The sequence below is a fragment of the Ambystoma mexicanum genome, chromosome 1q, assembly GCF_040938575.1.
Source record: "Ambystoma mexicanum isolate Mex_15411 chromosome 1q, UKY_AmexF1_1, whole genome shotgun sequence".
Lineage (NCBI taxonomy): Eukaryota > Metazoa > Chordata > Amphibia > Caudata > Ambystomatidae > Ambystoma > Ambystoma mexicanum.
Genome location: NC_090922.1, coordinates 1,028,218,705 through 1,028,236,699, shown reverse-complemented (window position 1 = coordinate 1,028,236,699; position 17,995 = coordinate 1,028,218,705). Strand labels below are relative to the sequence as shown.

General features: G+C 44.9%; 1 protein-coding gene across 2 annotated transcripts in view; it reads right to left on the bottom strand.

Annotated features, from left to right (window-relative positions):
- MCOLN3 (mucolipin TRP cation channel 3) overlaps positions 1 to 17,995 on the bottom strand; it is a 939,415-nt gene that overhangs the window by 371,765 nt on the left and 549,655 nt on the right. For both annotated transcript variants that reach the window (XM_069641701.1, XM_069641700.1), the window contains exons 5-7: positions 17,085 to 17,169; positions 16,907 to 17,003; positions 8,109 to 8,208 (exon numbers count right to left, since the gene is read on the bottom strand). In XM_069641701.1, the coding sequence (XP_069497802.1) occupies positions 8,109 to 8,208; positions 16,907 to 17,003; positions 17,085 to 17,169 (282 nt within the window). The remainder of the gene's footprint in view (positions 1 to 8,108; positions 8,209 to 16,906; positions 17,004 to 17,084; positions 17,170 to 17,995) is intronic.

Sequence of the window (17,995 nt, the reverse complement as noted above, 5' to 3'; positions counted from 1 at the left end):
CAATGACGGGAAGATCTTTGCCAAAGTGCTAACCAGAAGACTGGGCCCAACTCTCCCAAGCCTAATCGACCGTGACCAAACAGGATTCATCCCTGGCAGAGGGACCCACGACAACATTCGGCGAGTACTAAACCTAATTGAAGGGGCTCATAAATCCAAAACAAAAATGGCTCTAATTTCACTAGACGCCCACAAAGCCTTTGATCAAGTGGACTGGGGATACATGCACGAAGTCCTCCAACGCTTTGGCTTTGGCCCTAACTTCACAGCATGGGTCATGTCCAACTATCAAATCCCCACCACACAACTCCAAGTTAACGGCTCGAGATCCAACCACATCCGCATCACTAGAGGCACCAGACAGGGCTGCCCGCTCTCGCCCCTGGTCTTCGCCCTATCCATGGAGCCCTTCGCTGCCAGAATCAGACAAAGCGAAACCATAAAAGGCATCCAGGTGGGAAACCGCGAGTATAAAATTGCACTCTACGCTGACGATGTGATGCTAACGATGACGGACCTCCCAACCTCCCTGGTGACCCTATGGAAAGAGATTAAGTCATTTGGCACCATGTCAGGATTTAAAGTCAACCTAACAAAATCTTCAGCACTCCCCATCAATCTATCTCAACTAGACGAGGCCGCGCTCGCCCCACTCTCACCGATTCCCTGGGCCAAAGACGCCATAGAATACCTCGGAGTACAGATCACCGGAAATCCAGCATGCCTATACACAAAAAACATCCCACAATTACTCAGGGCGCTGCACAACGATCTCAAAAGATGGAAACAACAAGAAATCTCATGGTTCGGTCGAATCTCAGCCGTGAAAATGAACCTAATACCCAGATGGTTATACCAATGTACTTCCCTACCTCTGCAAATCCCACCCCCGGCCATACGAGCACTACAGAAGAAATGAATGGAATTTGTCTGGGGAGGGAAGAGGCCCAGGATCAACAAGCGAATCATGACAAAAAGCAAACCCCTAGGTGGAATGGGAGTCCCTGACCTGGCCAGATACTCGCTAGCGGCTCAATTATCCCACGCTTTTGCCTGGGTGCAAGAAGCAGACCCACCACTATGGCGTCAAATCCAAGAATCCTGGTGCCCGGTCCCACTGCAAGATCTCCCACATCTGCCAACACTCAAACCACAACCCAACTCAGGACCATTGTCGGCCACAATCACAACAACCCAGTGCTGGAAAACCGCAGCGCGGAAATGGGGACTTTGCAGCTACCTGGGACCCATGTCTCCCATTTGGAACAACCCAGACTTCTCCCCTGGTAACCCGCCCCGAGACTTCCACGCATGGATAGCAGGAGGCCTGGCAAAAACCAGCGACTTCATGGAAGAGGGCTCCCCCATCACCTTCGAGAGGTGTAAAATGAAATTCGGAGTGGGTGAACGGGAAAGATTCCGATACTCGCAAATCAAACATTGGATGTCCCACAGAGGGACACGGGACAAATGCTCGAGAGAGCCAACAGCCCTGGAACTCACGCTAACATCCCCGACCAACAAAGGGAGAATTTCCACCATATACCGACTCCTCGACAGATCGGACCCAGCAAAGAAAGAAAGATATATGACAGAGTGGGAAAAGGATATTGGCCTGGAAATTGCAGTAGAGAGTTGGGAGCAAATTTGGACCAGACTACATAAAAGCTTGCAATGTTCACGAACAAAGAAGGTGGCTATAAGCTGTGCTTCAGATACTACATCACCCCCACACAAATCAATAAAGCCAACCCGGATTTTCCCGCTTCATGCTGGCGAGGCTGCCAATCCCCCGGCTCCCTCTACCACTTAGTATGGACATGCCCAAAGGCAGAAATTTATTGGAAAGAGGTGCTGAAACACATAAAGGAAATAACCGGCCTCTCAATTCCATGGGACCCAGGCATCGTCCTTCTGGGCGAAACCGGCGATGGAACATTCCCAATCTCAGGCCATATCGCCCGCCTCTGCAATCATCTACTACTGGCCGCGAAGATCGCAATGGCTCGCTTATGGAAAGACAAAGGCGGCCCCTCAATTGCCCTATGGTGGGCCAAATGCTGGGAGATTGCAGTATCGGAAAAAATCACTGCAATACGCTCTGACTCCTTAATTAGAACCCTAAACATATGGGACCCCTTCCTTGACTATGCGGCCAAATACCCAACCCTCACTAGAAGACCGCCTCTCACCAGATGGCTCCAATGCAGTCCTCTCTACTGATCCCCGACCGGTCCTCGAACACTCCAGAGCATAGGGGAATAATCACCCAGATCTCGCCCGCCCAACCGCCGCATTCAGGATCCACCCAATCTCTCCTCCACCCTGCAACTCAAAATAGACTATAAAAGCTCTAATTAACGCTCATATTGACCTGTACTGCGTTGTTGCATGTAATGTCCTACCTTGTAAAAATTAATAAAATGTTGTTGGAAAAAAAAAAGTACAACATAACGTGCTACTAAGAAAGTTTTGATTTTGATATATGTTTTTGAACAAATCGTAAAATCATGGTAATTGAGAATAAATGTTTTTGCAAAAATGTTTTTTATTATGAATGCTACTCGCATAAATTGAATGATTAACTTTGAAGAAGTATCTTTTGAACTAAGTTAAATTAGAAGCAAAGTTTGTTTGCCCTATGCTATGCCCTAGTTTGTCCAACGAGGTTGTTCGTTGCACCATTTATTTTTTCATTTGTTCAGTAGAGGTAGCACTCTACTAACTGGGAGCACCTTGAACTTAAATCTGACAATTATTGAAGAGATATATCACTATAGTGAACTGGTAAATATTGAGTGCGCCTTCACATATCCAGGCTCTCTCAAACTCTGGACACCATCAACAGGCTACCTGGACAGGTCAGCCTCTTCCTCTCTGAATGGGATGACCTCTCCTCCTCTTTCCTTGCCTCTACCTCCAAGCTTCTCTTCCTCTGGGATTTCAACATCCACTTGGACTGCTCGGACCACTCTGGGCTTTTCTGCAACCTTTGCAACTCTCTTTCCCTCTCAATGCTTCTCTCTGGTCCGACACACTCAGCCGGACACACCTTGGATGTTCTCATCTACTCAGAAATCCCCCACTCTAACCCTCTCACTACTTCACTCTCTTGGACTGATCACTTTCTGCTTTCTTCTCACCTGGAACCGTCTGTACCCCTGGAAAAACCTACCCCAGCAGTGCCACCTTACTTCACGGTCATTTGACCTATGAAGCGGGTGTCATTTGTGGCTTTTTCCTGTACTTTGTCTCTTTCTCCTACCCCTGCGGCTGACTCCCAATCTGACACAGCCCTCTCCAACCTTCATCTCTCTATCTCCAATGCTCTCTATATCCTTGCCCCTGTCATGGGGATCCATCTGAAGCCTGCCTCCAAGTGCAATTCTTGGTATGACTCCGACCCAGCTACTCTGAAACGCAAGTGTAGAGCGGCTGAACGGAAGTGGAGGGCTTCTCTGACAAACTGGCCTACTGCCTGCTCCAAAGGCAATACAGACGCTCTGTCTTCTCCAAGAAGAGGGTCCACATTGAGGCCCATGTCTAAGCAGCCTCTAACAGCATGGCCAAACTTTTTAAAATCTACAAGGAGCTGGCCAATCCGCCTGCAGTTTCTACCTCTCTTGTTCCTTCCCAGGCCCTCTGTACGGCCCTGGCTTCTCACTTCACCACTAAAACTAAGGACATCCTGTCCTTGCTATCCTTTTCTCTGCATCTCTCTCCCTCTACCTCTACCTCTCTCAAGCCCCCTCCGTCCACCATTCCCTCTTCTCTCCCTCTCTCCTCTCTCTTTCCTACAACACCTGATGATGTTTCTAGACAAGTCTGGGCTACGAAAGTCTCATCCAAACAGATGCTCTCCTGCGCCCCCATAACCATTAAGGACAGCATTGTTTCCCTCGCTCCAGCCTTGACCAATTTCTGCAATAAATCCTTTGCCACTGTATCGTTCTCTCTCTTCTCAAGCACTCCCTGGTGCACTGCCTCCTGAAAAAGCCTGCTGTTGATTCTTCCAGCCCGGCCAACTATCACCCGATCTCTATCACTTATTTCCTGAGAAAACTACTTGAGAAACTGGCCCTCTCTCAGCTAAACCTCCACACTGAATCTGCTGGTTATCTCCATGACCATCAGTCTGGCTTCAGATCGGCCAGAGGCATGGAAACTGCTCTCCTGAACTCCTGTGAAGATCTGCTCTCCAACCTTGACCCCAGCTCTCACTCTGTTCTCATCCTCCTTGACCTCTCCTCTGCCATTGACACGCTAAATCACGCCACCCTGATCAACCATCTCAAAGGGAACCTTGGCATCACTGGTCAGGCTCTGGCATTATTGACTTCCTTCCTCTTGGACCGACCCTCCCAGGTCCAACTTGGGTCCTTTCTCTCCACCACCTCTCTTTCCACATGCAGTGTTCCCCAGGGCTCTATTCGCTCTCACTGGCTCTTCAATGTCGATCTGGCCCCCCTGTTCTCTACTTTCCCCTCTAACTTTCAGTGTTATGCGTATGACACACAGCTCTCTTTCAGGCTACCCTCAGCCTCCTCTCCCTCCTCACTCATTCCTAACTGTCTATCCACTATTCAGGGATGGTGCGTCCCTAACAACCTTTGCCTTCATGCCAGTAAGACACAAATTCTTCTCATTCTGACCCCTGCTCCCACTTGCCTTTATTTATTTATGTCCTCCCTCCTTGAGTCCCCCCTCAGCCTCTTGTGAGGCAAAAAACCTTGGTGTTATCTTTGACTCCTCGCTCTCCTTCTCCCCTCACATCACGGCCCTTGCCAAGCAGGGCAATGTTCCGCTGCACCTCCTCAGAGGCATTCTTCCTTTTCTAACTTTCCCCCAGAAACTCACCGTCTCCAGCGCTCTAGTTCTCTCTAGTCTGGAATACTGCAACAGCCTCTTCCTCAATCTGACTCTTTCATCTCTTTGCCTCCTCCAACTAATCCAGAATAGGACTACAAGATTTATCCTAGGCCTCAGGCCCAGGGACTGCATTGCTGCAGCTCTAATATCTCTCCACTGACTCCCATTCAAGACCCTCTGCATCATCCACAAGGCTTTCTGGGGCCTGGCACCCTGCTACATCCAACTCTCTCTCCCTAAATACCTTGCAGCTAGAGCACTTTGGTACTCTAGCTGCAACTCTCTGCAGATCTGTGGTTTCTCCAAGCAGGGAGTGGGGTGTACAGCTAGATCTTCGGCAGGAGCCTTCCTCTATAATGGCCTCTCTGCCTCTCTCAGACTTGATCTGGATCTCCTCAAGTTCCAGGAAGCAGGTCAAGACACTGCTCTTCTCTTCCTCCTTCCCTCTCGCCCTCCCGTGCTAATCCCACCGTCTATCTGCTTCGATTGGTGGCCTGGTCCCATATGAGTCCTACAAGGCATTAGGACCCCAGCATCCAGTTTGCCTCAACACCCTCCCAACTTAGCACTGCCATTGCTGGGCCCCCTCCCTGACCAGCCTGGAGGGGTGACACCCCCTCCTGTCACTCCCCTTCCCCTCACTAGTTTGTGGATCCCTGTCATCCCTCAGCACTTGCTCCCTGGGCCCCCCACAGCGCTTGCCCACCAGGGCTCCCCATAGCCCTTGCCCAACACTGCCCCCCCTCGGCTCCCCTTCTCCCCCACTTCGTGCAGCTCCACTAGATTGATCTAAATGTCACAAGGCCTAGTAGGACCGTTATTGTTTGTATTCCCTTGTTTCCCGCACCCTTTTATCTTGCGGTACCTGGAAACATATTGGGCCTCATTATGGCTGTAAATGGTAAGATTGGCAGTAACACAATTACTGCCAATTCTACCACTATGCCAAATCATAAAGTCGGGCCTGCAGTGGAGGATTTACCTCCAGCGAAATCCTGGAGGTAAATTTTGCCACTCACCACTGAAAAATTAGTGGAATTGGCGGAATTCCCATGGTGTAAATTCTGCTGCAGTAACTCAGCCCAAAAAGCCCCACTGAGTCCAATGGACTCCAACATAATCAGGAATTTCACTACCACCGCCACTTGTAATCTGCGGTAATCCTGCCAGACCAAGTGGCAGTAACAGTAATTCCGCTGGCCGGTATTACAGTGGATTTACTGCCGGAATACGCCAACCCCGTATTGTGACCTTATAAGCACCATATAAATATGCAATAAATAAATCAAATATTGTGTTCTGGTCTTTCATTGGGAAATGTGCGTGTTGTCATGTCAGCAGAAAGGGGATGGGTTTAAGTTTATATCAAGGCCAGCCTTCATCTAGGATTTTAAAACTAACCTTTGGAGTACTCATGACATTATTTGCTGTGAACTGGATCTCTCTTTTCCCGGCATGTAAGTCAAAAGTCAGAAAAAGCATTCCCAAGCATGGGAAGTTGAACCCAGTCAGTGTGAAGAGTTTGTCAAAGGGAAATTACCATTTTGTAATCCCTACAAAGCTATCAGGAGAACTGTGTTTGATTACTTTGTCCACATCATCTTAATTTCATTCTCTTTATTTGTTAAGCAAACTTTGGGCTGCATTACAACTTTGGCGGCATTCCAGTGGTAAATCTGCCCCAATACCTCCAGAAGGAATTATGGTTACTGCCACTCGATCTGGCGGAATTATTGCAGGATTACAAATCGTAGTATGGCAGTGTTAGTCCCCATTTATGGAGTCTATGGGACTCCAAGGGGTTTTCTGCGATTGTTGACAGTAAAGCGGCAGACTTACCTCCAGCATTTTGCTGTAGGTTTTTCCTTTGCCTCACCACCAAAGTTGTAGCACAGCAGTGCGGTAATTTGGTGGTAATCCAATGGTAACAGAGTTACTGCAGCATTACCACTGTTCTTCCCCACACCCACGTACTTGTAATGAGGCCCTTTGTATCTATTGGCTGTGCTAGTCTATTTCCTTCTTATGAAGGCTTACTCTGGCAACTATGCAGAGGGAACAAACGTAGTTCCCCAATTGCTGGTGAATTCAAAATGTTGCAACCTTAATTGTAACAATGTTAATCCCTACACTGGATGTTTGGGTCTGCTAGGTGGCTGGAATAACTGTATAGGAATAATAGTATTATGCTTGTAGGTGTTCAAGGGGTTTGGAGAGGACCTTCTTAGCATGATTATCCTTGGCGGTGGTAGGTGGGCTGGTGCTCCTGTGACTGCCACTGTCCTTAGTGAGAGGAGTCAGTGGGGGTGGTCTGGTTCCAGCACCCACTAGCTATTCTTTTCACCACCACACTGACAGTCCCTACGGTTAGACAGAGTTCTGCCTCACAACCTGAACTGGCACTGGTCACCCAGCTGTAGGCTCAGAAAATTCTCTATAACCTGTCCTTGGTTGGAACGAAAAGAAGGGGGAGTGAAGAGGGCTAGCGGAAGAGAGAGGCGATTGACTAATGGCCTTAAACATATAGAGAAGTTGTGCATTCCTAATAAAAAATCAGTTGATAATACCCCTTCCTGATACACTTCTGTGGTAATCCTGCTTGGCTCTGTGACATCAGCCACGTGTCATATCTGTGTAATTTCCTGATATGAGGGTGCGTCTTGGTGACCTCGAAAAAAGGCCAAAACAATGCAATGTGTATTGAGCACAAGAGTGGACACCAAAAAAAACAAAAGCGTGCATTCATTATTGGTGTTTATTTTCAGCCAACAGAAGGTTCAGAGTTATGTACAAAAGGGGCTTCTTGGCTGACAAAAAGGGTTAATTTCCCTTCAGCGGATCATGGCATCTTATACGCTTGAAAGGTGATCTGTCATCTTATTATTTCTCCTCGACTTCATTAAACCTTTCTTATGTTGTTTTTAAGCGTAAGGTGCAAAAACAGAAACAACATTTTCTGGAGCTTACGAAAAAAAACAGCAATCTTGTTCAGCTTTCAACGCTGCCATACCAGAATATATTTACACTTTTCTGGAGACTATCCTCTAACTTTGAGGGATAGTGTACTGGGCGATCCCAAAATTTGAGAAGCTAATTGAACACAGGATTTATACATTTCACAGTTTCAACAAATGTTGTCTATTCTTGCATTTTTCAATAAGTATCAATATTTGGACACAACAGGAAGGCTTTCAGATTTTCTTATATTTCATGCAGTTTGACATTTCCAAAATACTTACTGGATCCAGAAATATGCCAATCGTTGCACTCCCTAATATCGATATCGTTGTCTAAACTTATTTTAATTCTTCCACTGTGGGCTTTGTTATCAAAGGTTATCTGAGAATAATGAAATAAAATGAATCAGAGCTAGTTCATTGGTTTGCGGAAGGTGCTCATTGCAGGGATTCATTAGAAATATCATTTTAAATCACATACTTACATTTTGAACACACAATTAATTACTTTGCACAGCATCTTAAACTTCATTTGAACATGATGGCAGTATCCTGGCTGCAGACCCAGTAGTCTACTCTAAGGCTTCTCCTTCTTAAGGTTTGGCTGCCGCCAACCTTTGGGCCAAGGCACCCAGAAATATCTCTACTCTCCCATCCCCTCTGAACCTTGACGGTTTTACACTGTGACTCAATTGGCTTAGTCGCCTAATGCTCTTAGGCGTTTCCTATACATAGCCTGTTTGGCTTGGCCACCTCAGCTTCTTTCTCTCTTTGTCTCCTCCTTCTCCTCTCTTTACTGCAATGTTTACACTCTGGAACACCGTCCTAACAACCTCACAGTCAAGAGGCATCTGCCTTTCTTCATAGTTCGGCTCCACCAGTCATTATTTCATATGTGTTCTGGTTAGTGGGTCACTTTCCCAATAAAATAATTGTTAGTGATTGATGATTGCTAAATGGTTCTATCCTCTCCACCGGGTGTTATCCTTGGCCTCAAGCCTAGGGACTGCATCTCTCCTGCCCTACAAAGTCTTACTTGGCTCTCGATCACAGCACCAATTAAAGTAAAATCCCTCAGCATCATCCACAAGGTTGTCTGGGGCCAGGGACCACTCTATCTGCAACTCCTTCTGACCAAATACTCCCCCTCTAGACGCCTGCATTCCTCTGGCACCAACTCCTTGAGGGTGAAGCGGTTTGCAAATCAGAGACGAGGTGGTTGGTCGCTTTCCCTTCTTTGGAACAGCCTCCCCTCCCTCTTCGTCTTAAGCAGGACCCCCTTAAATTCTGGAAAAGCCTCAAGACCTTCCTCTTTAACCCTTGCTTCACTCCGTCTCTCCCCTGCTAATCGCACAGTACCTTGACTGGTGTGTAGGGCCCTTATGCATCCTCGGGCCCTGAACTCCCTAATCTTTCATCCCAGCTGCGGTCTATCCCCTGCGCTTGCTTCGGCTCACCCTCCACCACTGGAGGTTGCACTTACCTTTCTTCATAGCACTTCTCCTGCTGCTCTCCGTGAGCACCATAGCATCTATCCCATACCCCTCTCCCCCCTGCACTTGCACGTTCTAAACACTCACTCACAAGGCATAGTAGGTTCGTCTCCCCCTCCAAATTGTCTCGTCTCCTTTGTTGTATTTAATTACTTAACATTGTTATAATTACTTTGTTTATCATCCCCGTCCACTCCCTGTTGCCCCGTGGGCGCTTTGAAACAGTATTTAATTCTTGTATAAGCGCCTCATAAGTGAACAATAAAAAAAAGAATTAAAAGAAAATACCCCTTAGGTTCGCTTATGCTCAGGAGTTGAGTTCTAATTAGCTTATTTAGCCCTCATGGCGGCCCCCACTTCTTAAATAGCCTGGGCCATCTTGCGATCATGGTCTACTGTCATGTTGGCACTGCAGAGTGATTCAGTGTTTCTGCTCTGAAAAACGCAAGTGAGTTATTAATATGCGGGTAGTGTCTGAGAGTGTAGCACATACACTCTGTCCCTTTCTCTTCTGATGTCTGCCTTTCGTCAGACTCTGCTCAGTTGTCCATGCTGGTCTTTGTACACATAAAATGCGTTTGTCACATAGCCCAGCTCCATAAGAGGATCTGGGATTGGGCGCAGCACTCTATGCCTTTGAACTGCATGTTTTGTGCTCAAGCGAAATCTGTCATGGGACATATTTCCTGGAGCTTTCTTCCCCCACTTTCGTTTCCCTAACATGAATAAAGTAATGGGCACTCTACCTCACTCCCCACGTAAGACATGTCCCGTTAGCCGAAGTGGTCAAAGTGGACAGGAGCGGTGCTCCTCTGCTTTTTTACAATTAAGTTTTACTGTTCCTATACTTTTATGTTAAAAAAGAAACCATTCCAGAATGGTTCCGTTTTCAAATAAAAGTGTAGGAAGCAGTTGTGGCTTGCGCTTCACTGAACATTCCCTTAAAGAGCAGGTGTGATTGTTTGGGGGTTTGGATTGCGCGTTGGAGGGGGCGTGGTGATGGGGTCTGTGGGAGCAGGGCCGGCCAGAAGGGAACATAGTTTCACTACATCTTTTCATACAAGTCGACCACTGCCGTTGGGAGACGCTAGGTAGTCTTCCTATCAGGGCAACCAGGGAGGATTAGGAGAGCTCCTGGGGCCACCATATCACATACTACATCCTCTCTAGGGGTTGCATCAGGGAGCTGGGGACTTCTACCAACCCCAGAGTTCCCTAGTCCACCTTAAAGGGCCTCTAACAAAGTGATTGTCACATCAGGCATTTAACACATGTAAAGGCCTATCACTATGCACTGGTGCCAAGGGAATCGTACCAAAATGTCGCCCTGACAATTACGACGGCCGAAAAGGCCGACTTTTTTTAGGGGACTCCCCTTACATCACATATATATGTGGGGGGGTATAGAATATAATATTAATATGGGGGTGGAGCTGCGGTGGGTCTCTCCCCGCATATATTTGTGGTGTAAAGGGGTTTTTAAAAAAGTCGGCATGTTCGGCCGTCGCAATAATCACGCAGATCTGTGCTAAGTACCATATCACATGGTTTGACTTGTCATGGACATAAGAAGCACATTGTTCGGTGGAGTACCAAAAAGAATTACCTTCAGAGTATGCAGGTGACCCATAAATAGAATGTAACATTCACTGAGATTGGCTCTTATTTACATAGATTACTGTACTGAATATAAATAAGTCAAACATATTTAACCTAGCCTTTACAAAAACAACCAAATTAAAGGACGAAAAGGGAGATTATACAAACCCTGAAGCATAACTTTAGCAGATTATTAGGAGGTTTTGTATGCGCTGAACTATAGCCGCTACACCATGTACATTTTGTTAAGTGTTACTGAAAGTTTGGTCTGCGCTCCAAATTTTCTTGGTTGGCAGGGCAGCGTTCCCCCCTTTCAGAGTAAAAGCTAAGCTGCTCTATAAATGTGCCTCTGTGTTCAGTCTTTTTTGAATTTGGGAACAGCAGTCCACAGTTGTTGACTATGCATGGAGAAATAAGACCTATGAATACATGGAGAGCTGCATAAACAATACCAAAATATACAGGTCTCTATTTCACAACAGAGACACGTACATTTTGGAGTGATCATCAGCATGTGTGCGTGCTGCCAACCTGCAATGAATATGCAGAACCTTGGAGCTTATTTAAATTCATTGACCCGTTATACCGCGCGGAACAAATATGGTGGCCTGTTGATGCCAGCAGGCTTTTGCATTAGAGTGCGCCTTCCTAAGGTCAGCATGGAATGGTCAGGTGTATGAGGTCACCCTTCAGCCTGGCTATAGACAACAAAGAGTTTTCGCATCTTTTGCTTCTGCTTGGATTGTCTTGTATTGAATACACATTAATCACTGGTCACAAAAGGTGGTGGTTACACAGTGCTCTTTATAGCATTATCTAGTTTTATCATTGAATTTTTTCTTTTGCAATTTACCTTGTAATAATTGTGTAAGGGCAAGGCTAAGACTGAGAATTAACCTCCCTGCACACTTAGTCTTTGTGAAGAATTTATTTGCAATTTTTTCTGTTATCTCTACAAATACCTCTCTTTCAATACTAATGATGCATGACTATTAAATGCATCAAGCAGCAAAATCAAATTAAAAGCTGTCTGAAGTATATCTATTCCTGTCTGAATTCCTCATTGTACATCTTCACATTCAATGCGTTTTTGTATTCTCTGGGACACAATAGAATTTAACAAGGCCTACTACAATCAATAAGTAGTCCCCCTAAATGTTACATGTCAGAACAGACCCCAATTGTTAACCGAATGGTCAGCCATCACAGAGGAAATCTTCATGTTCCCCCTTTCAGAGTGGTAAACATAAATATCGTGACCTGGAATCTTGGTGAGCATGTCTCTTGCTACAGACCGGCACTACACAGAACACTCTTTATGAGGTTGGCAGCAACTCCGTATTACCGTTACCGCCACCTGCTACCGGGATATCACAAGAGGCAGTGGAACGTTAGGTTTCCATTCCCATGCAGTCCCATATGGGAGTGGGAACCCTGAAGCATTGCCACCGTTGTTAACAGTGCCAGTGCTTCAGTGAAAAGCCTGCCAGTAGGGGTCTGAACTCCCGGCAGGTCAGGCCTGCCGATAGTTCCGTGTCCCTACCGCAGTCTCGCAGTGACCCGGTCTGGTAAAGGTGCCGTTAACTTGTTACTGGCCCCTTTAATACCAGACCGGGTCATTCATAATGAGGCCCAGAGAATAAGCCTAACTGAGCAGGGCTGTTGACTGTTGACAAATGGAGTTCACAAAATTGAAGGGCAGTGATGGGCTATGCATAAAGATTCCTGGGATGCAGCCCTTCCTATAATACACTGGCTGTCACTCATTCTGCCATGACAGCACTCCACTGGAGACGCGATGTGCATGACCAAATGATTGGCTGCTGTTGACAAAGCCCATGCATGCCCTCATTTGGGGTGCAAGGCACATAGAATCATGTGATGACATGTATTTGAACACCCTCTGCTTGTGTGTTTCTTTTGGTTGTGTTGGAGGCAGGACTGAGGGAGGCAACTATCAATCAACATCCCTCCATGCTTCCTGAAAGTGTGCGGGCCTGTGGAAGCCGCACAGAAACAGCAATTTATAAACTATAGGGTAACTCCCTACTCTGTCTGGGACTGGGATTTCAAACAGATAATCAAACAATGTTCCATCTAATTATTTGTCTCTATGTGCGGAGCGGGTTGGATGTCGTGCGCACGTTATTTTCCATGGGCGCAACTAACTAATGAGCTAAGCTACTTTGTGAGCATGCATAGTTAGTGAGTTAATGCCTCTGAATAGGGCTTGGAAAGGAATTTCTGCTTCCCATCCACTGCAATTCTTTACAAATCTATGTAAAAGTTGGATCTTGCAACACTTTTTCCAAACATGTATTCTAAAAAAATATTTTATGTTATTAGACAATTTATCAACTGGTCCAAGACTTCCAGTTCTGACACAGTACCTAGAAAAAGTACTCCTGTGCAGAATAAAATGTGTTTTATGCCACTGGAAAAACACTCATGTAGTACAAAAAACACGTTTTACTTATAATTGATGTAACTGTCAAAATATTCAGCCAGAATACAATATTTGCAGATTTAATAATGGCAACTAAAAGGAATGTGCCAATTGGAGTTCATGTGCCACTTTAATGAAGTAATTCAAGGGACAGGGGAACATGAATAGTTTGTGTAAGGACGTGTAATTTGTAATAATGAGTATTACATGATAATAACTGTAACTCAGAATATGATGGTAAAAATTCATGGGCCTCTGCTTACTATCCACAGTACGTTGCCCTGTGAGTTGTAACACTTACTCAAAACAATCCTTAAAGCCAAGAGACAAATACACCATGCAGTTTTACTCCATCAAAACAGGAAAATGTGCCCAACAAATATGGGAAACAATGAACACATTGGAGCCTGCCCCCTGGCTCTACCCACAAAGCTGCACTGATATTATTTCAAGTTAGTTACCAGCTGACCAGTGGATTAGGAAAGAATACTAATAAGATTGCTGCCCAAACTCAAGAGGAATTGTTAAAATTGAAAGTACACTTGAGGCAACAGGTAGGTTATGTAAGCTCCCTATTCATAGTCTTCAATCAGGTGACATCAGGGACATCAATCATAGTAGATGGGAATGGAGCTTAGGGGATGGAGCCCACTGGCTCCCACCACCCATGCTACATCATGGTAACTGCTGCAGGTGGAACACTCAGGATCTCAAGCATACCCAAAAAATCCAGCACTCCTACATCATTCCACTGATGACCCCACACATACAGACACCATGAGGGACAGGGACACATCAGGAAGTAGGAGGGAAGAGCAGGTCCTAAAAAGGGAAGGCAGATCCTAATACCAGAGCCTGAAGAACATATTTTAACAAGCATAAAATATCCCTGTTGCCAAAGCTAATTACATTTTTACTCCTTGAAACATCATTGGAATCCAAGTAGGGAGCAAAATCTTAGAGCCCTACTTACAACCCTGACATAGGAAGTGAAATGACAGAGATCATATTACAGGCTATAGTATTGCCTTCCCTTCCTCAATACAGCCTACACAAAATTAAACAAGAGTCTTACAGAGGTTTCTTAGGGAGCTCTGTTGAAGAAAATCACATATATATGCCTTATAAGTTAATAACATTCATGTTTAGCGGTACAACAGATTGAGTGCCTTCTTCTGTAACCACAGACCCCACTTCTGCAATTCATTGTTATCACTTAAATAAGTTGCAGGGGGATGCTTGAGTCAATAAACGAAGAACACGTGATTTTATGGAAAAGCCCTCAGCAGTGGAGCATAGATGGAAACAGAAGGCACAGTTTCCTACCCCTTAGCAAACAAACACATTTCCTTCCCTGTACTGTACTGTACTGACGAAACATCTGACTTAGTTTTTAAACTTTGCTGATTTGTCCATAACCAAGGAGTGTTCTCCTCTGCTCTTCCACCTGTAGCCCCACATCCCCATCTCCTGTGCTACCCTCTAATAATTGACAGAGCACTGTAAAAAGCGAGGGATTGTAGCAGTAATTACTCACTGGGATATTTGCATACCAACAATACCTTGCTATCGAGGTGGACCTAACGTGATCATAAAGGAAGGAAATTCGAGCACGGCTGAAGGAGATTCCATTGTGAAACAGAAAGGGAAGAAAGGGTTCGAGTCCGGCAGAGGGAGACCAAAAGAATTGAACTCTGAGTTTTATTATTTTCGTTGTGCTGATCCAGGCACTGTGGAAGAAAGAGGCTTGATTAAGTATATAGAGACGCTATGCTGAAAGACTCTGATATATCCTAAAGACTGCCTCCTCCTGCCAGAGAAGTCAGTGTACTCCAAGTGCCATATTGTTCCGCCTTGTCCCATGCTGAAACGTGGGGAAGGGGAAGCTATGGTTCAGCAATCCTGAACTGCCATACTACATGGTCCTTTTTGTTTATCATGCACTGTTTTCTTTTTATGTTGCAACACCCCACATGCTTTTGTTCTTTAGGGTAAAGTTTGGCAATCGTTTATTTTAGTATAGGCCCTTTTATTTGACAAGACATGACTAGGACAGTGTTTTCTTTTGTTTTGATGGTCGTAGCTTGCTCCCATTGTTAAAACCTAGGTTTAGATAGGTGTTTTTCCAACCCAGTAATAGTTCAATAAACACCCTTGAACTACATCATTTGTGTCTGTCATACTCGTGATACCATGCCTTCCTTTCACTTGGATGAACTACTTGAAAAGCAGAATTTCTGTAAAAAGTATCCTGGTTCCTCTTCTAGTCACAAGACTGTGTCCATTCTATCCCAATCTAAAACCTGCCACATAATGGCCCTCATTACAAGTCAGGCGGTGGACCATGGTGCTATGAGCACCATGGTCCATGCCGGATTCCGCCATGGTGGATGACGGAATTACCGCCCCATTCCAAGGTGAGTGGGGCGGTAATTCCCCATTCACCATTTGCCCTTCCCCATTCCCATTTCTGCCCCATAGGGCATAATGGGAATGGGGAAGGCGCTAATTACGGCACCGTAAATTACGGAGCTGTAATTAGCACCAAGGTCGCTTAGCGCCTTGGACTTTAACGCCTGCAAAAAGCAGGCGTTAAAGTGTGAATCAGGCGTTAAGGGTTAACGGCGCTGACAGCGCCGTTAAACCCTTAATGCCTGTCTTGTAATGAGGGCCAATGTATAGATCCCACAGGATCCACAAGTTAACCAGATCTTTTTGTTTTGCTAAGTGATTAACTAGCAAGTTGTAGAGCCTTGCTGGTGTACATTTAAGCCAGTTGAAAGCTAGGAAATGTAGCAATGGAAAGGGGAGTGCGATTCATAATGGTCCCCATGACATATGCACGGATGATAGCACTTGGGCTGAACACCAATATATGGACAGCTAGTCACAAGGACGCAGCCCCATGGTTAATTGTTCCTGCTCCTATCACCCCAGATTCCCCACAGACCTCCGCAATCACATGGAATCATATAATCTTACATAGTCATTCTACATGATTAAGAGGCCACTATATAATCTGGCATATTTAAAATTACATGGATATGACAACAAACTAATATTTTGGCCTCAAATATTCAGAAAATAGACACAGGAAACCCAGATTACCAATGGCAGAATATTTTGTCCAATGATTCTCATAATCCTTCGATTGAACTCTTCCTGAAGGGGCCACAGCCAAAAAGAATGTTGGCCTCGGACTACTGGTCTTGGAGATACACAGATCCCCCCAGCCCCAATTTCAGAGGTATATATGTGTCCTTAGGGAAAAACAAGACCACTTTATAAGGACGTGTAAATGCATCCTAAGGGTGATCAACAATTTGATTCCTTAACAATCAGCCCTTTAAGAAAAATCAGACATTTTGAAAGCAGAGAACATGCAAACTTTTACAATGCACTCTTTGAAAAAGAATATAGCGTTATACCTTGGAACAAATCAGGAAGGCTTAGGCATAACTTCATATTCAGTGCAAACAGTTCTATTTGTCAAATTAGAAACCTTACATTTATGTGTGCTTAAATCGAACTTGCTCACTTACTGTCAAAGTAAAATCGTAACAGTCAGGTAGCTCCTGATGGCGAACTGTCTGAAGATTTATCGCCTTCAACTTAAACATGATCTCTACGATAAGAAGCCTGAAAACAAAAATATATTTAAAGTTTGATAAAACTGAAATTTATATTCCACTCATTTAAGAAAACCAAGGACTTTCGTACCTGTAAAAGTCCAGTGTTAAATTCAGTTGGCTTTCCCCCCTCTTCTCATTCTCCAGCTGTATGGTTGGCTCAATGTAAATGCACTCTATGGCAGGTAGGAATAAGTAAAACGACAATGTTAGTTTTTCTACAAACATGTTGGATTCCATTGGTCAATATCCAGAAGAAACACAGTCAATATAATAACACGATTAAAGAAATAAGCATGACGTATGATATCAGTTACTTAAATACAAGTTATTTTAATTGATTTTTCCACATACACATCCGAGTCCCAAAGGTTAACATTCCAGGGAAGTGGTGGCACGCATTATCCGGACGCGTCATTTATTAACTTTATTTGGGAATTGAAAATCCTTACAAGAGAAAAAGTTCTAGAAACCCTTAGAAGAGTACGAATACCATTCAGCTGCTAGGGCTCACGCTATGTCCCCTCTTAGAGAGGAGGTCTTGTTCCCTTTGGACTGCACTGCCTTCCCAGTAGGGGTAGTGATGAGGCTGGAAGTTAGGCTTAATGTAATCACAATTTATGGTGTTATATGTATAACATGTATATGTAAAATATCAAGTGTACACGTTTTTAATACTTTTGGTTAATCAATTAATTGTTTGGATTTATTTATTTGTTTTATTTATTTATTATGGCATTTGTTACACACCCAAACCCACGGGTATCACGGTGTAGGTTACTTGAGAGCTTCACTTGTTACGGACTTAGGATTCTGGTTGCATACATACATACTGTTACAAAGATTATGGTTCTGGTTACATACACAATCAGTTACTACATGTTAGGAACATTGATGGTGGTAGTTTAGACCTTAATCAAATGTGTCAAAGAGCCAGGTTTTGATCATTGACTTAAATCTGAGGCATGATTGCTCATTTCTAATGTGTGCTGGTAGAGTGTT